Below are 25,232 nucleotides of genomic sequence, written 5' to 3'. Positions count from 1 at the left end.
GTTTGGTTTTTTTTTGTGTGTGTGTGTGTATTGTTGTTTTTTGTTGTTGTTTTGCTGTTGACTTGTATGAGTTCTGTATATATTTTGGATATTACCCCTTATTAGGTATATGATTTACAAATATTTTCTCCCATTTGCTAGGTTACCTTTTAATTTTGTTGATGGTTTCCTTTGCTGTGCAGAGCTTTTTAGTTTGTTGTAGTCCCACTTGTTTATTTTTGCTTTGGGGATCAAGTTAAAAAAAAAATCATCGCAAAGACTGATGTCAAGGCATGTACTGCTTATGTTTTCTTCTAGGAGTTTTACAGTTTCAGGTCTTACATTCAAGTCTTTAATCATTTTGAGTTAATTTTTGTGTATGGTGTAAATAGGGGTCCAGTTTCATTCTGTTGCATGTGGCTGTCTAGTTTTCTCAACACCACTTATGAAGAGATTGTCCTTTTCCCCTTGTATATTCCTGCATCCTTTGTCATTAAGTAATTGACCATGTACGCATGGGTTTATTTCTGTGCTCTCTGTTCTGTTCCATTGATCCATGTGTCTTCTTTAAATGAGGTTAACAGTTTTGATTACTATATTACTTTGTAATATAGGTTTTTTTTGTTTGTTTGTTTGTTTTGGCCATGCCATGCGGCATGTGGGATCTTAGTTCCCCTGCATTGGGAGAATGGAGTCTTAACCACTGGACCGCCAGGGAAGTCCCTGTAATATAGTTTTACATTATGCATCCAGCTTTGTTCTTCTTTCTCAAAACTGCTTTGGTAATTCAGGGTCTTTTGTGGTTCCATATAAATTTTAAGATTTTTCTATTTCTGTGAAAAATGTTGGAATTTTGATAGGGATTGCATTGAGTCTGCAGATTGCTTTGGGAAGTATGGACATTTTAGCAATATTCTTTTAATTCATGCACATCGAATTTTTTTCCATTTATTTTTGTCTTCAATTTCTTTAATCAATGTCTTACAGTTTTCAGTATATCGTTCTTTTACCTCTTTGGTTAAATTTATTCCTAGGTAGGGACTTCCCTGGTGGTCCAGTGGTTAAGACTTCATGCTCCTACTGCACGGGGCACGGGTCCCATCCCTGGTTGGGGAACTACCATGCTGCATGCACCGTGTGGCCAAAAAAATGTATTCCTAGGTATTTTTATTGTTTTTGTTGCAATTGTAAGTGGGAGTTTCTTAGTTTCTCTTTCTGATAGTTCATTGTTAGTTTATAGAAACACAATAGATTTTCATATATTGATTTTGTATCCTGCAACTTTACTAAATGTGTTTATTCTAATACTTTTATGGTGGAGTCTGTAGGGTTTTCTTTACATAATATCATTTTCTCTACAATTAGTGACAATTTTACTTCTTTCTTTATGATTTGGATGCCTTTTAGAGAAAGTATATTTTTTATTTTCACTATGGACATTTAAGCATTTCTTATGTTACTAAGTATCCCTCATCTTCTACCTCTCTCCTTGTCCCTTGGTTTGGGAGGGCATTTCTGGAGGTACATTAATGGTGGGTAGATAACATGGCCCTCTCTGTGGTTATATGGGTGAAATGTGGCTGAAATGAATATCAAAGCATGGCAGCCTTGAGGGAGAAAAGAAGAGGAGGAGATATTATAAAAGGGTAATGTGGAGTCTGAGGCAGTCTTTATAGAAGATTGGAAAAGAGGCTTGTTAAGCTTTTGCTGGTCCCACTTTTGTTGGCTTGGTGATGGTGAGATTTCTGTGCCTGTTGTGTGGATGAGTGGCTCAGTTCCTTTTTTGAACCAACTGGCAAACCATCTCCTTTCCCCTCGTTGGCAGCAATTCATTCTTCCACAGAAAAACAAACTATGAGCGATTGTCTCAAATTGCTGTATATCAGGTGACCACTGTGAATGGAAGAATCTTTTTACAGAATGATCTTGGTACATACTCTTTGTGAAATTAGGAGTTTGTTTTATTGGAATTTTTTTTTCCTTTTCTGGTTGTTGAAGTATTCTTGATAAAGGTTGAGTCTTTGATAAATATTAAATCCATATTCTTTTATTAGAAGTTAGCAATATTGCAAAAAGTGCTGTAAAATAGATTAATATTTTAAAATAGATTTTATGTATTATTTTGACATTTTTGTTATAATTTAAGAATTCTCAATAATGCATTGTTTAACATGGCAGCCAGCTTTTGAACTTTAGAAAGAGTCAATTATGGCATCATCATATGTATAAATCACAAATGATAGAATTAAAATTTTTTTTAGATACATGGAGGATATTTATCTTAATATGGGTTTATTTTGCATTTTCATTGTCTTTAGTTTTATGTGGGGATGAAAATGTGCCCTGAGTGCTTAGATTCCAGTATAATTGGGTGCTGGCGTTATTTATTACTATAAATAGTTTGGTGCTTTGTCCGCACAAAAACAAATAAAATAAATTACAAATAAACTTAACTCATAAGATTTCAATTCTATCAGACCTTAACGAAAATTTATTCAGAATGCTCTTTGTAGTTGATTATTTTCAACGGCATACTGTTAATTTTTATTCAATGTGGAATACTTAGTGCAATTACTATAGTACAAGATACTGTATTACTATGAAGATACAAGATAAGAAAAGGTTAAATTTTTTTTTTTTATCAGAAGACCCCTTGTTTTCATCGTTGAAAATGAGCATACTTCTGTTAGCCTATAGGTATCAAATGTCTATCACTCTCCTTTTCATCTGTGGGCTTGAGAGTGCTTTTATAAATGTGTAGATATGAGTTTGCTGGACTGTTTTTATAGAAGCTAATTTCTTGATCTCTTTTCTGAATATTATCAGCAACACTGATTGAACTGAATTTCTACTCAGAGTGACTTTATTTTCAAGAGCTAGAGATAGTGGTAATAATAGCTGTGGTGAAGGTGATCAGTGAACTTTTCTCATTTAGTTTCTCTGTTGTCAGGCCAAGGATGTTTGTTTTCACACCTGTTTGTTCTAGGGATGGGGCCATCCCATTGAAGCAGGGGGAGTTGTCCTCTCTCCCCTTACCTTCATATATATATATATATTTTTTTGCTGTACGCGGGCCTCTCACTGTTGTGGCCTCTGCCGCTGTGGAGCACAGGCTCTGGACGTGAAGACTCAGCGGCCATGGCTCATGCGTCCAGCCGCTCCGCGGCATGTGGGATCTTCCCGGAATGGGGCACGAACCCGTATCCCCTGCATCGACAGGCGGACTCTCAACCACTGTGTCACCAGGGAAGCCCTTACCTTCAGATTTTGAGTTTTAGTGGCCTGGACAATATTCAGGGGGACACTTTCTGCTAATAAACAGGAGCTGCAAGAGACCATTAATCCAGGCTTCTGTCAGAAAAGCTGACAGACCTCTCAGTGGAGACCCTTCTGTGTTTGCTGCCCTCAGTCAGTGCGTGGTGCAGGCTGCCCCTAGTTGAGAGTAGGAACGTGCACTTCCTTCCTTCTACGCTGCCAGGACTGCTGGCTTGTTTTGGTTTCGCTGAACCTTTTTGCCTAGATTCTAGTGAGAAAGTTGGGACTGCAGAAGTAATAAGTAGGTACAAACAGTGTCTCTTAAAAAAGAAACCTTCAGTTTTATTCTAGCTTATGTTCTCATATATATGGATTAATAAGCTTTTAAAATATTTTAATATATGTTCATTGTAGAAAGTTAGAAAATGTCTATCAGAAAAGAACATGAAAAATATTTCTACTTCTCACAATTCTTATTTATATTCTGTTGGGTAAACAGCATTTCATATTTTTTCCTAGGCATGTATGTATTGTTTAATTTTTTTCTAATGAAAATGGGCTCATATTTTTTTAAATCCTTTTGTAACTTCGTTCACTGAACAGTATAGTTTTAACCTAATTTAAAAATACTTGATTATATATAATTTTATATAAAAGTTATAGTAAGAGAAGTTTCTAATTAACACACCTTTTTTTTTTTTTTTTTTTTTTTTTTTTTGTGGTACTTGGGCCTCTCACTGCTGTGGCCTCCCCCCGCTGCGGAGCACAGGCTCCGGACGCGCAGGCTCAGCGGCCATGGCTCACGGGCCCAGCCGCTCCGCAGCATGTGGGATCTTCCCGGACCGGGGCACGAATCAGTGTCCCCTGCATCAGCAGGCGGACTCCCAACCACTGCGCCACCAGGGAAGCCCAACACACCTATTTTTTGGTATAGGTAATTAAAAATATTTACTCAATTAAATATCCAGGTTTAAAGGTTTATGTGAAGTTTTAGAAATTATTTAATATCATCATGGAGAGTTGATTTGAAATATATACAGATCATCTGTTTTATTTTGGTATTCTATAAACAGTGCTTAGTCCTTAAGCTTTTCATTACTTTAAATAGAATGGTACCTTTTTTTCTTTCCTCAACACCTGTCATATGACATGTAGGAAGAAATATTTTGGCATTAAATGTTTTAAGTATATTGTCACACTTATTTTTTAAGTATTTATGTATTATTATATTCCTGGAAAAGATTACAGATAGTAATCTGACAAAGCTGACTACATATTACATAGTCTTTGATTTTTGAGACATTATTCTAGCAAGAATGACAACTTTTTGAACTGGATAAGGATCTGGCAGGTGGAGACCAAACATTCCCTATTCTCATGTACTGATTTGGGAGGAAGAGATGGTGACTGGTTGTAAGGGGATGTGGGAAAAGTTATAAATCCTCGAAAAAGGAGTGAGGTGGGGCTCTACCCTGTTTTCCATACCAGTGTGCCACTTTAGCTCAGTGTTAACTCATCAGGGCTAAATGCAGAAGTCTCTGTTGGAGTCTAATATTAAAAATGTTTTCTTTGTGGTGAGCTTTGTTTTGGAGGAGTAGCCTGGGATAGGAAAGCCTTTACTCACATGGTTGTTATAAGTTCCTGAGCTTTATGCCAAAATTGCAAAGTTCTAAGTTAATGGTGAGAGGTTACTGTTATCCACCTTTGAATGCATAGCATTTATCATCCTTAAGCACTTTCTTAAAGAATGAGATCTTGGTCATTATAATCGTTGTTCTAATTATTCTGAGGACCCATTTAAAAAATCAGTTATGTTTTTATTATTAGATTTGTTTCTATAAATTATCTCATCTCGGAAAGCAAGGGACATGATTAGAAATTTGGAGACTATCTGGCATTTTAAAAATACAGTTCATTTTTCTGGCCAGCAGGTTCATCATGAAATTAGCTTGACAGAAATAGAATATGAAGACTTTATGAAACAATTTTCTTATGTCCAAAGCTATTTTTAATTGAGCAGTGTTAATGGGTAACCTTATAAATGAAAGAATGTATAAGAAAATCTCTTTAATTTTATGTAAAATTTATGGCATTGGAAGATTGTAATTGATGTTTTAATTTCCATAGGTTTTATCTGTTAAAATTCTTGTCTTGCTTTAGACTACTCAGAAGTTAAGTATTTTGATTTTTTTTAAACATACATTTGACATGTTTTTGAAAATAATAACTTTAAAGATGATGGTATGGCTATGCCTAGGTCTTGAAGTGGTATGTTACTTGTTCAAATGCACAAAATCTCTCTGCCCCCCATTGTTTGTCTTCTGATTGTTTCATTTCTCCTAAAATTCAAATACCTATGAAAATATCTTGCTGTGTCTTATATTTGAGTTATTTTTGGGCTCTGAGAAAACGGCCATCATAATAACTTTCTCTTAGTGGTATGTCTTAGTTGTCAGCATTAGGGAATCCCAGAAGGAGAGAGATGTGTTCTCTGTTGCTATTAAGAAGACAGGGAAGTCTCCAGACTCTGGGAATTTTTGTTTGGGATCCTTATCTCTGTAGGAGTTAGAATTAGGATCACAACTTCTGCCTCCTTGTAATTAGCAGAGAAACTGGAATTATAGGGTGCCTCAGAAATGGGGCATTAGTGCTGGTATGTAAGGAATTATTGGCATGGCCTACAAAAGTGTGAAGTTTGAGATGTCATAAAACCATGCTTGGTATTCTCAGCCCTGTCAGTATATGCTAACTACATAGGTTACTATTTTGTGCAGGTTATTTTTGCCCACTCTTTACTATAGTCTTCAGTAGCTTAATGGCAAAGGCTTACATCTGGAAGTTTGGGGGAGCCCTGCAGCCGGCCAGGTTCAGTCGTTGTCAACCTATAACCTGATAAGAATTCACATTCCTTGGAAAGTTTTGAAGACTACAAAAATGAACCTGATATCTTACAGAATTGCCAAATATTTCTTTATTTTTTTTTCATTGCAAATATTTATTTCCATTATGAGATCTACTGTTAAAATGAGAATAGTTTCTGAACCGTATACACTTTTTTAACATCTTTATTGGAGTATAACTGCTTTACAATGGTGTGTTAGTTTCTGCTTTATAACCAAGTGAATCAGCTATACATACATGTATATCGCCATATCTCTTCCCTCTTGCGTCTCCCTCCCTCCCACCCTCCCTGTCCCACCCCTCTAGGTGGTCACAAAGCACCAAGCTGATCTCCCTGTGCTATGCGGCTGCTTCATACTAGCTATCTGTTTTTCATTTGGTTGTGTATATATGTACATGCCACTCTCTCACTTTGTCCCAGCTAACCCTTCCCCCTCCCTGTGTCCTCAAGTCCATTCTCTAGTAGGTCTGCATCTTTATTCCTGTCCTGCCCCTAGGTTCTTCATGACCTTTTTTTTTTAGATTCCATATATATGTGTTAGCATACGGTATTTGTTTTTCTGACTTATTTCATTCTGTATGACAGACTCTAGGTCCATCCACCTCACTACAAAGAACTCAATTTCGTTTCTTTTTATGGCTGAGTAATATTCCATTGTATATATGTGCCACAGCTTCTTTATCCATTCATCTGTTGATGGACACTTAGGTTGCTTCCATGTCCTGGCTATTGTAACTAGTGCTGCAGTGAACATTGTGGTGCATGATTCTTTTTGAATTATGGTTTTCTCAGGGTATATGCCCAGTAGTGGGATTGCTGGGTCGTATGGTATATGGTAGCACTGTTTTTAGTTTTTTAAGGAACATCCATACTGTTCTCCATAGTGGCTGTATCCATTTCCATTCCCACCAACAGTGCAAGAGGGTTCCCTTTTCTCCACACCCTCTCCAGCATTTATTGTTTGTAGATTTTTTGATGATGGCCATTCTGACTGGTGTGAGGTGGTACCGCATTGTAGTTTTGATTTGCATTTCTCTGATGATTAATGATGTTGAGCATTCTTTCATGTGTTTGTTGGCAATCTGTATGTCTTCTTTGGAGAAATGTCTATTTAGGTCTTCTGTCCATTTTTGGATTGGGTTGTTTGTTTTTTTGATACTGAGCTGCATGAGCTGCTTATAAATTTTGGATATTAATCCTTTGTCAGTTGCTTCATTTGCAAATATTTTCTCCCATTCCAAGGGTTGTCTTTTCGTCATGTTTATGGTATCCTTTGCTGTGCAAAAGCTTTTAAGTGTCATTAGGTTCCATTTGTTTATTTTTGTTTTTATTTCCATTTCTCTAGGAGCTGGGTCAAAAAGGAGCTTGCTGTGATTTATGTCATAGTGTTCTGCCTATGTTTTCCTCTAAGAGATTATTTATAGTGTCTGGCCTTACATTTAAGTCTTTAATCCATTTTGAGTATATTTTTGTGTATGGTGTTAGGGAGTGTTCTAATTTCATTCTTTTACATGTAGCTGTCCAGTTTTCCCAGCACCACTTATTGAAGAGGCTGCCTTTTCTCCATTGCATATTCTTGCCTCCTTTATCAAAGATAAGGTGACCATATGTGTGTGGGTTTATCTCTGGGCTTTCTATCCTGTTCCATTGATCTATATTTCTGTTTTTGTGCCACTACCATACTGTCTTGATTACTGTAGCTTTGTAGTATAGTCTGAAGTCCAGGAGCCTGATTCCTCCAGCTCTCTTTCTCAAGATTGCTTTGGCTATTTGGGGTCTTTTGTGTTTCCATAAAAATTGTGAAATTTTTTGTTCAAGTTCTGTGAAAAATGCCAGTGATAGTTTCATAGGGATTTCATTGAATCCATCTCTTGGTATCATCTTTAATTTCTTTCATCAGTGTCTTATAGTTTTCTGCATACAGGTCTTTTGTCTCCTTGGGTAGGTTTACTCCTAGGTGTTTTATTCTTCTTTTTGTAATGGTAAATGGGAGTGTTTCCTTAACTTCACTTTCAGATTTTTCATCATTAGTATATAGGAGTACAAGAGATTTCTGTGCATTAATTTTGTATCCTGCTGCTTTACCAAATTCTTTGATTAGCTCTAGGAGTTTTCTGGTAGCATCTTTAGGATTCTCTACATATAGTATCATGTCATCTACAAGCAGTGACAGCTTTACTTCTTGTTTTCTGATTTGGATTCCTTTTATTTCTTTTTCTTCTCTGATTGCTGTAGCGAAAACTTCCAAAACAATGTTGAATAATAGTGGTGAGAGTGGGCAACCTTGTCTTGTTCCTGATATTAGTGGAAATGGTTTTAGTTTTTCACCTTTGAGAACAATGTTGGCTGTGGGTTTGTCATATATGGCCTTTATTATGTTGAGGAAAGTTCCCTCTATGACTACTTTCTTGAGGGTGTTTATCGTAAATGGGTGTTGAATTTTGTTGAAAGCTTTTCCTGCATCTGTTAAGATGTTTCATATGGTTTTTATTCTTCAACTTGTTAATATGGTGTATCATATTGATTGATTTGCATATATTGAAGAATCTTTACATTCCTGGGATAAACCCCATTTGATCATGGTGTATGATCCTTTTATTTTTATTTATTTATTTATTTTTTCTTTTGTGGTATGCGGGCCTCTCACTGCTGTGGCCTCTCCCGTTGCGGAGCACAGGCTCCAGACGCGCAGGCCCAGCAGCCATGGCTCACGGGCCCAGCCGCTCCGCGGCACGTGGGATCTTCCCGGACTGGGGCACAAACCCGTGTCCCCTGCATCGGCAGGCGGGCTCTCAACCACTGCGCCACCAGGGAAGCCCTATGATCCTTTTAATGTGCTGTTGGATTCTGTTTGCTGGTATTTTGTTGAGGATTTTTGCATCTGTGTTCATCAGTGATATTGTCCTGTAGTTTTCTTTCTTTGTGACATCTCTGTCTGGTTTTGGTATCAGGGTGATGGTGGCTTCGTAGAATGAGTTTGGGAGTGTTCCTCCCTCTGCTATATTTCGGAAGTGTTTGAGAAGGACATGTCTTAGCTTTTCTCTAAATGTTTGATAGAATTCGCCTGTGAAGCCATCTGGTCCTGGGCTTTTGTTTGTTGGAAGATTTTTAATCACAGTTTCAATTTCAGTGCTTGTGATTGGTCTGTTTATGTTTTCTATTTCTTCCTGGTTCAGTTTCAGAAGGTTGTGCTTTTCTAAGAATTTGTCCATTTCTTCCAGGTTGTCCATTTTATTGGCATATAGTTGCTTGTAGTAATCTCTCACGATCCTTTGTACTTCTGCAGTGTCAGTTGTTACTTGTCCTTTTTCATTTCTGATTCGTTGATTTGAGTCTTCTCCCTTTTTTTCTTTTTCTTTTTTTTTGTGGTACGCGGGCCTCTCACTGTTGTGGCCTCTCCTGTTGCAAAGCACAGGCTCCAGATGCGCAGGCTCAGCGACCATGGCTTACGGGCCCAGCCGCTCCGCGGCATGTGGGATCTTCCTGGACCGGGGCACAAACCCATGTCCCCTGCATTGGCAGGTGTACTCTCAACCACTGCGCCACCAGGGAAGCCCTCCCTTTTTTTTCTTGATGAGTCTGGCTAATGGTTTATCAATTTTGTTTACCTTCTCAAAGAACCAGCTTTTAGTTTTATTGATCTTTGCTATTGTTTCCTTCATTTCTTTTTCATTTATTTCTGATCTGATTTTATGATTCCTTTCCTTCTGCTAATTTTGGGGTTTTTTTGTTCTTCTTTCTCTGACTGCTTTAGGTGTAAGGTTAGGTTGTTTATTTGAGATGTTTCTTGTTTCTTAAGGTAGGATTGTATTGCTATAAACTTCCCCCTTAGAAGTGCTTTTGCTGCATCCCATAGGTTTTGGGTCATCGTGTTTTCATTGTCATTTGTTTCTATGTATTTTTAAATTTCCTCTTTGATTTCTTCAGTGATCTTTTGGTTATTAAGTAATGTATTGTTTAGCCTCCATGTGTTTCTATTTTTTCCAGATTTTTTCCTTTAATTGATATCTAGTCTCATAGCATTGTGGTCATAAAAGATACTTGATATGATTTCAATTTTCTTAAATTTACCAAGGCTTGATTTGTGACCCAAGATATGATATATCCTGGAGAGTGTTCCATGAGCACTTGAGAAGAAAGTGTATTCTGTTGTTTTTGGATGGAAAGTCCTATAAATATCAGTTAAGTCCATGTTGTTTAATGTATCATTTAAAGCTTCTGTTTCCTTATTTATTTTCATTTTGGATGAACTCATCTGTCCATTGGTGAAAGTGGGGTGTTAAAGTCCCCTACTATGATTGTGTTACTGTCCATTTCCCCTTTTATGGCTGTTAGCATTTGCCTTATGTATTGAGGTGCTCCTATGTTGGGTGCATAAATATCTACAATTGTTATATCTTATTGGATTGATCCCTTGATCATAATGTAGTGTCCTTCTTTGTCTCTTGTAACAGTGTTTGTTTTAAAGTCTGTTTTGTCTGATATGAGAATTGCTACTCCAGCTTTCTTTTGATTTCCATTTGCATGGAATATCTTTTTCCATCCCCTCACTTTCAGTCTGTATGTGTCCCTAGGTCTGAAGTGGGTCTCTTGTAGACAGCATATATATGGGTCTTGTTTTTGTATCCATTCATCCAGTATGTGTCTTCTGGTTGGAGCATTTAATCCATTTACTTTTAAGGTAATTTTTGATATGTATGTTCCAATTACTATTTTCTTAATTGTTTTGGGTTTGTTCTTGTAGGTCTTTTCCTTCTCTTGTGTTTCTTGCCTAGAGAAGTTCCTTTAACGTTTGTTGTAGAGTTGGTTTGGTGGTGCTGAATTATCTTAGCTTTTGCTTGTCTGTAAAGCTTTTAATTTCTCCGTCGAACCTGAATGAGGTCCTTGCTGGGTAAAGTGGTCTTGGTTGAAGGTTTTTCCCTTTCATCACTTTAAATATGTCCTGCCACTCCCTTCAGGCTTGCAGAGTTTCTGCTGAAAGATCAGCTGTTAACCTTATGGGGATTCCTCTGTTTGTTATTTGTTTTTTTTCTCTTGCTGCTTTTAATGTTTTTTCTTTGTATTTGATTTCTGGTGGTTTGATTAATATGTGTCTTGGAGTGTTTCTCCTTCGATTTATCCTGTATGGGACTCTCTGCGTTTCCTGGAATTGAGTAACTATTTCTTTTCCCGTATTAGGGTAGTTCTCAACTATAATCTCTTCAAATATTTTCTCAGTCCCTTTCTTTTTTTCTTCTTTTGGGATCCGTATAATTCAAATGTTGGTGTGTTGAATGTTGTCCCAGAGGTCTCCGAGACTGTCCTTAATTCTTTTCATTCTTTTTTCTTTTTTCTGCTGTGCAGTAGTTATTTCCACTATTTTATCTTCCAGGTCACTTATCTGTTCTTCTGCCTCAGTTATTCTGCTATTGATTCCTCTAGAGAATTTTAAATTTCATTTATTGTGTTGTTCATCATTGTTTGCTATTTAGTTCTTCTGGGTCCTTGTTAAATGTTTCTTGTTTTTTCTCCCTTCTATTTCCAAGATTTTGGATCATCTTTACTATTATTCTGAATTCTTTTCCAGGTAGACTGCCTATTTCCTCTTCATTTGTTTGGTCTGGTGGGTTTTTACCTTGCTCCTTCATCTGCTGTGTGTTTCTCTGTCTTCTCCTTTTGCTTAACTTACTGTGTTTGGGATCTCCTTTTCACATGCTGCAGGTTAGTAGTTCTCATTGTTTTTTGTGTCTGCCCCTAGTGTTTGTTGGTTCAGTGGGTTGTGTAGGCTTGCTGGTGGAGGGGGCTAGTGCCTGTGTTCTGGTGGATGAGGCTGGATCTTGTCTTTCTGGTGGGCAGGTCTGCGTCCAGTGGTGTGTTTGTGGTGTCTGTGACCTTATTATGATTATAGGCAGCCTCTGCTAATGGGTGGTGTTGTGTTCCTGTCTTGCTAGGTGTTTGGCATAGGGTGTCCAGCACTGTAGTTTGCTGATCGTTGAGTGGAGCTGGTTCTTGGTGTTGAGATGGAGATCTCTGTGAGATTTTTGCCATTTGATATTATGTGGAGCTGGGAGGTCTCTGGTGGACCAATGTCCTGAACTCAGCTCTCCCACCTCAGAGACAGAGGCCTGACTCCTGGCCAGAGCACCAAGACCCTGTCATCCACACAGCTCAGAATAAAAGGGAGAAAAAAAGAAAGAAAAAAATAAAGTTATTAAAATAAAAAATAATTAGTAAAAATAAAAAAATTTTTAAAGTAATAAAAAAAAGAAAGGAGAGCAACCAAACCAAAAAACAAATTCACCAATGATAAGCACTTAAAACTATACTAAAAAAAAAACAAAAAAAACCCCCCGACAGACAGAACCCTAGGACAGATGGTAAAAGCAAAGCTTATAGAGACAAAATCACATACAGAAGGCAGACACATACACACTCACAGAAGAGGGAAAGAAAAGAAATATATATGTATTGTTGCTCCCAAAGTCCACGTCCTCAATTTGGGATGATTCGTTGTCTATTCAGGTATTCCACAGATGGAGGGCACATCAAGTTGATTGTGGAGTTTTAATCCGCTGTTCCTGAGGCTGCTGGGAGAGATTTCCCTTTCTCTTCTTTGTTCACACAGCTCCCGGGGTTCAGCTTTGGATTTGGCTCCGCCTCTGCGTGTAGGTCACCTGAGGGCAGTCTGTTCTTCACCCAGACAGGACGGGGTTAAAGGAGCAGCTGATTTTGGGGCTCTGGCTCACTCAGGCCGCGGGGAGGGAGGGGTACAGATGTGGGGTGAACCTGTGGCCTCAGAGGCTGGCGTGACGTTGCACCAGCCTGAGGTGCGCCGTGCGTTCTTCCGGGGAAGTTGTCCCTGGATCATGGGACCCTGGCGGTGGCAGGCTGCACAGGCTCCTGGGAGGGGAGGTGTGGATAGTGGCCTGTGCTTGCACACAGGCTTCTTGGTGGCGGCAGCAGCAGCCATAGCGTCTCATGCCCGTCTCTGGGGTCTGCGCTGATAGCCGCGGCTTGCCCCCGTCTCTGGAGTTGGTTTAGGCAGTGCTCGGAATCCCCTCTCCTCGCGCACCCAAGAACAATGGTCTCTTGCCTCTTCGGCAGCTCCAGACTTTTTCCCCGACTCCCTCCCGGCTAGCTGTGGCGCGCTAGCCCCCTTCAGCCTGTGTTCACGCCACCAGCCCCAGTCCTCTCTCTGGGATGTGCCCTCTGAAGCCCGAGCCTCAGCTCCCAGCCCCCGCCCTCTCCGGCGGGTGACAGACAAGCCTCTCGGGCTGGTGAGTGCTGGTTGGCACCGATCCTCTGTGGGAATCTCCACTTTGCCCTCCACACCCTGTTGCTGCGCTCTCCTCCGTGGCTCCGAAGCTGCCCCCTCCGCCACCCGCAGTCTCCGCCCTCTAAGGGGCTTCTTAGTGTGTGGAAACCTTTCCTCGTTCACAGCTCCCTCCCAGATGTGCGGGTCCTGTCCTTATTCGTTTGTCTCTGTTTTTTCTTTTTTCTTTTGCCCTACCCAGGTATGTGGGGAGTTTCTTGCCTTTTGGGAGGTCTGAGGTCTTCTGCCAGCGTTCAGTAGGTGTTCTGTAGGAGTTGTTCCACGTGTAGATGTATTTCTGATGTATTTGTCGGGAGGAAGATGATCTCCACGTCTTACTCTTCTGCCTTCTTGAAGCTCTTCCAATATTTATTTCTTGATTGAATAGTTGTAGGTTGTTTTAGCTATTCTGGTGACTATGTATACCTACTTTTTGGGCTCAGTCAAAACTGCAGTTTCACACTGTATTATAAAAGGTACTAGATTTTCAGTAAATAGACCTGTGTTCTCTTTAGAACTTAAAAATCAGAGCCTGAAAGGTAATTTTGTTGTTAAAGAGAAAACCTATGTTATGTGTCCATATACATTTTAGTTTACCCCTTGGTAGGTTATTTAAATTTGATTTTTTGGTTAATTTTAGACTCTTTTTGATCAGAACAATGCTGCAAAAAAAGAAGAGTCAGAAACTGCAAACAAAAATGATTCTTCAAAGAAGTTGTCTGTCGAGAGAGTGTATCAGAAAAAGACACAACTTGAACATATTCTCCTTCGTCCTGATACGTACATTGGGTCGGTGGAGCCATTGACACAGGTAATTATTAAATTTTACTGAAATTAGATGTGTATCTACTTTTTAATAAAATTTTGTAAGTATATGCTCTGTGAGTACACAATTTCATGTCTCTGGTAATAACAGAAAGTAGGGAGAGAGATCTAAGAGGTAGAAATGTCTTAATTTTTCACTAGAAATTGAAAAAACTGGGAGCTAAAAACTATCTGAGAAGTATACAGTAAAATGGTGCTATGTGAACTTTTTAAAAGTTCTGAAGTTCATGCTGTGGTTTATTTTAAATTCTAGAATTTATATATACACATTGATGACTATCGTTTAATTCTTACTATGGACTTGGTTTACACATAGCAATTTTTTTCTAGCAGTTTTGTGAAGTAGGTACTATTATCTCCATTTTATAATTGAGGACACTGAAGTTTAAATAAATTTAAGTAACTTGCTCAGACCTCTCAACTAGTGAGAGCTGGGATTCAAAGCTAGGTGTCTTTGACTCCAAAATCATGCTGCATTCATACTGTTTTACTCTGTGCTACTTATACTACAGAAAAATATAATGTGTGAAGTAAAAGTGTAAAGTAAATGTAATTTTTTTCCTATTTTATTTAAATACTGTTTCTAACAATTTTTGGTGCCTTATATTAAAGCTGACTTTATGTATGAGTAAGAACACAGACTTGATACAAAATGAACAATTTCTCTATTTTGAGGCTATTTGAATTGAAGGTGAATACAACGAGGTTGATTGCAGCTGAAGTAGTATGTTTTTCTGCTTTGAAGATCTAAGTATTTACAGACTAAATGACAAATATGGGTTTATGCTTTGTAAAATTGATATTAAATATTTTTTACTCCATAAGTTCTTTTGAACTTTTCTCTCAATGCAGCTCATGTGGGTGTATGATGAAGATGTAGGAATGAATTGCAGAGAAGTTACCTTTGTGCCGGGCTTATACAAGATCTTCGATGAAATTTTGGGTGAGTACTTGCTTAAGGTTTAATGCATCTGTTTCTGTTGATATCATTATAATGTCCCTATATATGTAAAGCCAGACTTATAAATTTTAAAGGCATATCTCTGGTTTTTATGCTGAGTGTAAATGTTCTTCAGAAAATCTGTATTACCTGCTGTAATATGTTTATATCTCTGGACGTCATGTCTTTATGTTTCGGTTTGTTCATCTGTAAAATGCATGTGCTGTATTTGATCAGTAATCCCAGGGTCATTGTATGGTCCTGTATGTGCAGTCATCTTGGGGCTCCTCACATTCCAGTCAACAGGGAGGGCACGTTAAAAATATAGATTCCAGGACCTGATCCTTGCAGATCAGGTTTGAGTTGAGACACAGAAAAATGGGTTTTTCACCAACACATTAGGTATTTCTGTTGGGCAACCAGGTTTAACGACCATTGTTCCAAATACCTCTGTCCTTTCCAAATCACATGATTAGTTAAATCACAATAAAGTGTGGATACCTAATTGACTCCTAAGGCAGGCTTGCACTTTGGAAACTTTAGCCAAGGATTCTCTATAGAGACTCATCAGTGCCACTTGAGGTTTCCTACCAGGGTTGTTTGGGTCTCTTGAAGCTTCTTATGGTCTTTGGGAAAAGGATAGAAGAGTAAAACTGGTTACTTAACATTTTGTACTTTTCACTCTTGTCTGCCAACTATCTTCCAGTTTTACTTTTAGGTTACACAGTGTTTATCAGGAGCATATTCCTTCTGTGATTGAAGTTCAGTTTGACAGCTAGCTAACCACTGAAGCTGTGGTTAATGTATGCAAGTATTATCAGTTATAGTTCATAGAATTTAAAATTTTGATTTCTAAAGATGCTAAAGAGTGCTTTTCTAATTCAAAAATAACTGGTTTCGGCTCAATCTGTTTATAAAATCACTAGTTTATTGAAGGAGAGCAAGAGAAAGTAGTTATGTGTTGCCAAGATAAAATATAATTAAACCTGATATTTTACTTTTAGACCTGGATAGGGGATTGTAAACTGCAGATGTTTGTTTTTACTTAATTTGTTTTTATATACCATAGAATCATCCCCCCCTTGTTTTGTGGTAGAAGACATAACCGTAATTTGGTGTGATGTAAAATTTAAGAATATTATTTGGAAAATAAGATTTTGTATTAGAAGTTAGTATTATTTTCATTAACTATTACCATATGTAAATGTTTATATTAAGTAGTGATGCACATGTAGCTGTATGTTTATGTATGTCATTGTATGTTTATTTATTATAACTTTTTATATATTTTATTACTTACCAAAATATTTAATTTTGTAGTTAATGCAGCTGACAATAAACAGAGGGATAAGAACATGACCTGTATTAAAGTTTCTATTGATCCGTAAGTATATTTCAAGTTTAATTTTTTTTATGCTAAGTTGTTTTATTCAGATGTTCAACTTCAAACATTCCTCAAAGGAATAATGCATACAGTTAGTACTCTTGAGTTTCTTGTTGCTTGAGACCTTGTTATTTTTGCCTCTTTTGGCCAGAATGCTACCCTCTTATAGTTTCCTCTATCATTCATGATCTTTTTCTCCAAAGTATTCAGTACTTCTTTATGGGAGTGCTTGGAGACCATTTTTCTCCCTCTTTGATGCTGTGGATACTGTTTCAGCTGCTAGAATAATCAGTCTTTTCTTATTTTTGCTTTGGTACTCAAGGCTATGGGCTATTGTTAGTACTATTCCAGTTATATTATGGGTTAAATTTACTTTTTCATAACCAACATTTGGACTTTTCCATTTATAACATTTGTAAATTGGGAACTGCTGGTATCATAGACTATATGTACCAGGTATTCAGCTGATAACTACAGTGATTTTTTTTTTGGAGGACTGAGGGGGAGTGAAAATAATAAAGTATTTCTAACTTAAAACTTTATCCTATTTTCCTGCTTTTGTGAAATATTATGTTACATTTATCCTTTATAATTAGTGATTTAGTATGATTTTAACATGAAAATTTTCTTTAACATGAAAATTTAATAATTCAGTTATAGCCTTACTGTCAGTAATCTAATTTTAAGGACATGGTTAAGATAAATGATACAATAAAAATATAATTTATATTTGGTTATACCATGAAGTTGACTGTATCTTATATGAAACTATTACCACATAACTATACTGTTGAAGTTCTTGATTTTTCTTTTCCTTCCTTTCTTTTTTTATTTGTTTTTCATTTGCATCATTTCTATAACAAATAAATTCTTGAGAATCTGTATGGTAAGATGCACAGGACACTTACAAGTTGCAACATAGGCTGACATTTAAAAGGAAATTTTGGCTGCCAGGATTTCTTTTCTTCCATATTTAGGAAATTATCAGTTAAAAATGGTATCATTTATTATGTTTTAGGAGAGCTAGTAAGGAGTAATAGATGTTGAATTTTTGATATCTTTAAGCTTTTTTAAAAATCAGAACTGAAAGACTCTGAAAACTAAGGAAGAAGGCCTTTTCTTAAATATATTCATGGTGAACATGGTTATGATATTTGGTTCTTTTATCTTAATTGTTTTGACCACATTGATCCAACAATGTGGCCTTAAAAAAAAAGATTAGGTAGAACCCCATCATAACAAAGTGATCAAGAAGTGAGCTATAAAACAGCTCTGTAGACCAAATAATGACTCTTGGTGGTAGGCTTTACTTTACGTTTATTACAGATTTGGGACAAAGTAATTCTATGTAACTAGTGCCTTTATTGCACTCTTTCTAACTCCCTTTTCATTCAGCAGACATTTTTGTGTGAGTATAAGAGTGTCATAGAATTATAACTAAATTTATTTGGTTCTTAATGGCAATCAGATAACAGGTTTTTTTCTTATTTATCTCTAAGTCATTTTAACTGCTTCTGCTGGAAAATTCTTTTATTTCATATAAAATATGTATATAAAACAAATTCATAGTTGACTATTCCAAGGAAAAAAGGGTGAAGGTAGTATATTTTTCACCTCTCCTTTCCTATTTTACTTTTGTTTATAAATTATTGATGAGAGACTCTTGAATCTTTCTCCTGCTTCTAATTAAAATATATATTTTATACACACACATATTTAAAATTGGCAACAGACAACCATTTTGGGGGCATGTTGCTGATCCTTATATTTTATTATTTATTTATATTTTATTTGTTAATTTTAACAATAGTATTTTTTTTTGCGGTACGCGGGCCTCTCACTGTTGTGGCCTCTCCCGTTGCGGAGCACAGGCTCCGGACGTGCAGGCTCAGCGGCCATGGCTCACGGGCCCAGCCGCTCCTTGGCATGTGCGATCTTCCCGGACCGGGGCACGAACCCGTATCCTCTGCATTGGCAGGCGGACTCTCAACCACTGCGCCACAGGGAAGCCCAACAATAACATTTTGACTTTTGTGAATATTCTCCCATAAACTCATTCCTTATGTTTTCCATTTACTACATATATTACAGAATTCATGCTACTTTTATTAAAATAAATTTTATTTCAGAGATGCAATTTTTGCAAAAGTTAGATTTCTAAATTAAGAAGTCATTTTAAAGCAGAATTCAGATGGGAAAAAGTGCTGTTAGGCTGTTTATTTTATTGACCCATTTTTCTCTGCTGTCCATTTTTTATATTCGTTGGGTTTCATTCTTTTTAACATTTTTGTATAGCAGATTTTATTTTTCTTTGTGCATGTGTGTCCGTGAACTCTGTGTAAAAGAGAGGTTAAATTTTGATAGTTAATGGATTAAGTGTAGAGGATACACAGCACAGTTTAGCTCTTATTCCTCTTTTGATAATACTCCGTGACGTGGGAATAAAATTTAAGTAAACAGCCATGGTTGTAAAACAAAACAAAACAAAAAGACAAACAAAAAAGTAGGAATAGATTAGCAAGGGATGCCATGCAGAATTTGGACAGCAATTCTAGAAAGAGAATTTGAAGCAACTTCTTACAGGGGAGCTTAAAACCCATTAAATAGTATAACATAATGGTTAGTTGTTATTGAAACAGCTTATTTGTTGGCATCTATTTGATTAAAATCAAATAACTGTGGAAAGCACATTAACCAGAGTTCTGTTTCTCTAGCTTAAATATTCTTATTTATTCAGGGTTGAAACTCTTAAAGCTGTAGCTTTCAAAAAATAATACACACTCATACTGAAATATATGTACATATATGTATACATTTTTTAAATATCGCCTTCTGTATACTATTTTGTATCTTTCAATTTTTATTTGACATATGTGGGCAGCCTTCTTTATTAACTTATGTAGATCTACTTAATTCTTTTTAATGTTCCTAAGTATTTTATTATGTCAGGATGTCATCATTGTTTAACCTCTTTCCAGCTAATGAATATTGGATGTTTAGATTGTTTTCCATGTTTTGCATTAGCTTTAATTATTTCAAAACTTTATTTATAGCTTATTCAAGGACATCATTCTTAATACTTCTGTGAAGATTATTGATGGAGCAAAGAATATAGTTAATAGAATTCTGAATCATTGTTTAGAGATTATAGAAATAAGTACCAGATCTAGGAAGTGAAATAGATTGAAATTTTGTAATAGGTAACTTTGATAGAAAATTTCATTTTCATACTCATACAGGCTTATAGAATGTACTTGATATCAAGCCTCATTTTTTGAAACTGTGATGAAGATAATGCATTTACAAAGTGCCTTATTTTAATTATAGTACCACATATACTAAGTAGGATGAAGAAATGTTAAGGGTTTTCTCATGAGTGTGTTGACTTTTTGTGTCATTCTGAGATGTTTAATATTTGTAATTTTCCATTCATTGCCTTTCTTCATTTCCTTCAGAATTCTTCTCTATAGTTTTAAACTCCATGAAGTGTCTTGTTAAAAAAAAAAAAAAAAAAGGTGCTTAATAAGTTACAGGGTTTTAAGCCCATGCTAGGAACTATTTGGAAGTCTAAAAAAGTAATGCAATACATGGCCCTTGTTTCTAAGGCCCACTATTTTGACATCTGCATTTAGGACACACAAGGTAAAGTACAGTAGCTAATTTGAAACCATTACATACTTAAATATTCAGCTGTGTATTCTGTAGAGAGTGTTTACCCACAAGTGAGCTAAACTAATTATGTCCTGAGGTCCCCCGTAAATACTTCAGATTTTTTTGCAAGTTTCAATATAAGGAAGGTTGGGAAACATTGTTTTAGGCTGGGTAAAAGGCTTGTGGGAGAACTGAAGTCGTAAATTGATCCTTGAAGTTAAGGTAAAATTTGGCTAGACAAAGAGAGAAAAGGTAGTATAGGCAAGGGAAAGACCAATAAACAAAGAAATGGAAGAATTGGGAATGAACATGGACAAGTAATAAAACTGACCTGCAGGAAAATAGGGTGCATGTTGCAGAATAGTGGTAGTTCAGTTTGACTCTAAGTAATGATTTGGATAATGGTCCTGGATCATGCAATAGAAGACACTTAAACTACTGATGTGTCCTGGAGCAAACAGTAGTGTGAGGAGAGCTGTGGTATCAGAATATAGTTAAGGGGAGTGGCTAGCTCTGTTTTTTAGCAGTGTTGCAGTAACAGTATTTAAGGTGATGCTAATTTAGACTCCTATACTGGCATTTGGAATGAAGAAAGGTTGGATACTGCTGAAACAAATCTAATAGGACCAATTAATGTCTTGACTAAACGACTTTAGAGAATGATCAAGAGATATGAATAAAAATGATATCAAAATTTGAGTCTCCACGATTCAGAGAGTTGAACCTATATTGTAGAGTGAGGGAAAGAAGATGATGTGTTAAGTTATTTTTTAGTTTCTTTTTCTTAAACTTTAAAAAATCTAATTAATTTCCTCCTGGATCTTTGATTTTCATTTTGGCTTTTATAACATTTTTTTTTAGTTGTAATAACTACTTTTAGTAACTCTAGAGAGATTAAGCTATGTATGTGTGAGTGAAACAGTGTGTCTAAGAATAATTGTGAATCAGATTGGCAAATGGTAGCTTTTTAAGGTAATTCTCAGTGAAGCTGTGTTTCTTTGCACATTTGGCTAAGTGGGTAAAGGCATCGTAATATATACTACCCTGAAGCAATAGGGTAGGCAAAATTTTCCATCAGGACTATGGCCTATGTCAAGTTGCTGTTAACTGTAGGAACTTCTACTCCATGCCATTTAGAACTATCCATGCCATTTAGGACTAAGATGGATGGTTTTGTGATTGAAAACCTAGAAGAGCTAAAATAGGTAATACTTAACATATTTTAAAACCATTAAAGTTAGTTTATAACAATGACTGCCACAATACAAACAACCCTCTAACATTTAGGTGGAGAATGGAGTACATTTCAGGCTGTTTTTCCTTTTCTGTCTGCCCTGCTCAGCAGTCAGGTAGGAAATAAAAATGGCCGTGGCCACTGGCCCTGCAGAGCCTGGGTTCACAGGTGGTTGACTGGCAGGGTGAAGCAGGAAGATCATGGCTAATATGTATGAAAAGAAAATGAAATTGATAGCTGGCTTCTTATAAAAGGTTCACTGCTTTTACTACTGAGAAGAGTTTCTTTTCCTGAGAAATTTTGCAGTATTACCTGCAGATCTTAGTGATCCTAATTTGAGTTGACTCAGGGATAGAAATGTGTGTCCTCAGCAAGTATTTGCTTGGAAGACGAGTGAGTGTCTCCCAATTGGTAATGGCTGGCAAACTCAGGTTTTTTCTGGGTTACATTACTTTGGATGTAAATTAATTTTGATATAGCTGTAACTATTTTAAGCTCTAAACTCTGCTTGTTTATTTACAGTGAATCTAACATTATAAGCATCTGGAATAATGGGAAAGGCATTCCGGTCGTAGAACACAAAGTTGAGAAAGTTTATGTTCCTGCATTAATTTTTGGACAGCTTTTAACATCCAGTAACTATGACGATGATGAGAAAAAAGTAACAGGTAAAGTCTGATTTAGGCTGATCAGAATTTTTATTGAAAAATATTGCCCTCTCTTACTATTTCTATATAAAATATTACAGAAAAGGAAATCTGTATAGTTTTATTAGAAAATCCTTTTCAGAATTAATATATTAAAAACTATCATGTTTAATTGTTTTCTTGGTTATAGTCTGATAGAGACTTAACTCTCATAGTACGCTGACTTCTGCTAGAACTCCTGGAGCTCTAACCTGGCTAACAGTTTGGGTTTTGAATTAGAGTCCTGATGAAAATAAGATGTGTATGATTCCTGTTTATGTGAATTTGTTTTTACATAAGCACCATGTCTTTTGGTATCAATTAAATTGCTTTTAAACTGATTTCTTTAAGAGGGTCAAGATTGAAAGTCTAGACTCTGAATATAGTTGAAAGTGCTTTGACCAAAACCAGATGTTTTTCTTATTTACATTTCCTAAGTAGATTAATATTTTTTTTTCCAAAACCAAGGCTCTAGGAAGTTATATAGATTAAAATTTTGTAATAGAGAAGTAACTTTGATAGAAAGCTCAGATTTCATACATAGACTTACTGAATTATAGGAGATACAAAGAATGTTTTTGAAGTTGTGATGAAGATAATGAATCTAAAAAATGCATATTTTAATTTTACTATATGTGCTAAATCTTAATTGTATTTTTCTTTAAATGAAAAATCTAAATATACTTTGCATTATCATCAATTGCTTATTTCAGTAAGTGGAAACTGTTTTGCAACAGACCTGCTGTATGGTAGGTGAGTTAACAAAGTTTCTTTAAAATCATTTTCATTAAACCTTTCACATTTAATTGTTTTTACAGGTGGTCGCAATGGTTATGGTGCAAAACTTTGTAATATTTTCAGTACAAAGTTTACAGTAGAAACTGCTTGCAAAGAATACAAACATAGTTTTAAGCAGGTATGATAGAAATGTGCCTAATTCTTTTTTTTAAAATAATCATGTTTGTTGCTTTGCAAAGATAATAGACCTTAGGTAAATTGCAATGATAATCTATATAACATTTTTTAAAGCATTAAGCAAGTAATCAGAGTAAAAAGACTTCAGAATGCCTGGGATATTTTACATAAACCTATCTTTCTCCTATTCCTTTAAAACAAATGCTTTACTTAACAGACTTTTCCTTTAACCTATTTAAGCAATAGGGAAAATGTCCTGACCCTCATAGGCAGATTGAAATACATCCGCTTAGCATGTTTGAAAGATTCCTTGTTGATTCATCAAATTTACACTTCAAAATTTTATATTTCCCTTTTGTAGACCTTTGAAAATAGTTTGAAATTTTACAAAGGCTAAAATAATTTTGTCAGGAAAAGCATCATACCTTTTTATTTTTGTAAAATTTTGTATGGTCATGTTGAAGAATTTGAAAGATGTTTAACAATGTATAAAGTTGTGCAGTTTATTTTGCTTATTTTCAGCATGAAGTTATAATAGTAGTATTTACAATTTTTTCATTTATAATATCAGTTTTAAGAATTTGGTTTGTTGTGAAGCTGGAAAACAGATATAGTTGTGGTAAATGAGTGTTATCTCATTAGCTGAGTCTTTATGTATTATCAAATATAGAAGCATTATAGAAATGTTTGAATATTTTTTCTTTTAAAGACATGGATGAATAATATGATGAAGACTTCTGAAGCCAAAATTAAACATTTTGATGGTGAAGATTACACATGCATAACATTCCAACCAGATCTGTCCAAGTTTAAGATGGAGAAACTTGACAAGGACATTGTGGCTCTCATGACCAGAAGAGCTTACGATTTGGCTGGTTCATGCAAAGGAGTCAAGGTTATGTTTAATGGAAAGAAATTGCCTGTAAGTGTCTTCTAAAATAGTTAATGCTTTGTTAATTCGTAGACAGCTTATAGTTAGATCTTGCTTTTCAAATCTAATCTGTTAATCTCTTTTAACCAGTGTGTTGAGATGATTCACATTTAAAGTGATTATTGGTACATTTGGATTAAAATTTACCATCTTGCTATTTATTCATTGTATTTGTTGTTTGTTTCTTATTTCCCTGTAATCCTGCCTTCTCTGGTTTTAATTGAGCTTTTTTTTATGATTCCATTTTATCTCCTTTATTTACTTGTTATTATACCTGTTTTTAAAACATTTTTAATGGTTGCCTTAGGGTTTATAATACACATTTGTAAATGATTTGAGTCCACCTTCAAATAATTTATCACTTCATGTGTAATGAAAGGACTTTACTTTTTCATGGAAAGGCATTTTATTGTAAATATAGAAGTGTGTACACATCAATCCCAAACTCCCTAACTATCCCTCCCTCCACCTTTCCCCTTCTGGTAACCACAAGTTCGTTCTCTAAGTCTTTGAGTCTATTTCTGTTTTGTAAATATGTTCGTTTGTATCATCTCTTTAGATTCCACATATAAGTGATATGATATGATATTTGTCTTTTTCTGTCTGACTTCACTTTTATGATAATCTCTAGGGTCATCCACTTTGCTGCAAATGGCATTATTTCATTATTTCTTATGGCTGAGTAGTATTCTGTTGTATACATGTACCACATCTTTATCCATTCACCTGTCGATGGACTTGTTTCCATGTCTTGCTGTTGTGAATAGTGCTGCTGTGAACATAGGGGTGCATGTATCCCATGTGTAGTGGAAGGACTTTATAACAGTACATTATACATTTCACTTTTACATGTGCTATAAACAACAGAAGAAGAAAGAGAATGAGGTGGAAGAAATATTTGAAAAAATGATGGCAGAAATGTTTCCATAACTAGTGATGTTGTTGTTAATGCTTTAAGCAGTCAGTTATCTTTTAGAGCAATTAAAAATACAATAAAGAATTATATTTTGCCTTCATTTATTCCATTTCCAATGCTGTTAATTTCTCTGTGGATCTAAGTTTTTGATCTTAATCATATTCCTTCTGCCTGGAGATTTTCCTTTAATATTTATTTTCTGTAGCATAGGTCTGCTGGCAATAGATTCCCTCAGTTTATGTTTGAGAGAGTCCTTCTTTTCCTTCACTCCAAAGGATACAGGGTTTCACTGAATGTAGAATTATGGGTTGACAGTTTAATTT

General features: G+C 35.9%; 1 protein-coding gene across 3 annotated transcripts in view; it reads left to right on the top strand.

Moving 5' to 3' along the window:
- The window catches only part of TOP2B (DNA topoisomerase II beta), a 65,673-nt gene that overhangs the window by 5,810 nt on the left and 34,631 nt on the right, over positions 1-25,232 (top strand). For 2 of the 3 annotated variants that reach the window (XM_059065568.2, XM_059065570.2), the window contains exons 2-7: positions 14,068-14,238; positions 15,105-15,195; positions 16,513-16,576; positions 21,984-22,129; positions 22,966-23,063; positions 23,772-23,984. In XM_059065568.2, the coding sequence (XP_058921551.1) occupies positions 14,068-14,238; positions 15,105-15,195; positions 16,513-16,576; positions 21,984-22,129; positions 22,966-23,063; positions 23,772-23,984 (783 nt within the window). The remainder of the gene's footprint in view (positions 1-14,067; positions 14,239-15,104; positions 15,196-16,512; positions 16,577-21,983; positions 22,130-22,965; positions 23,064-23,771; positions 23,985-25,232) is intronic. The other variant, XM_059065569.2, reaches the window with a different exon arrangement.

This window comes from Kogia breviceps, chromosome 5, assembly GCF_026419965.1.
Source record: "Kogia breviceps isolate mKogBre1 chromosome 5, mKogBre1 haplotype 1, whole genome shotgun sequence".
NCBI lineage: Eukaryota > Metazoa > Chordata > Mammalia > Artiodactyla > Physeteridae > Kogia > Kogia breviceps.
The sequence above is the reverse complement of the archived record's forward strand: the minus strand, read 5'-3'. Positions and strand labels throughout refer to the sequence as shown.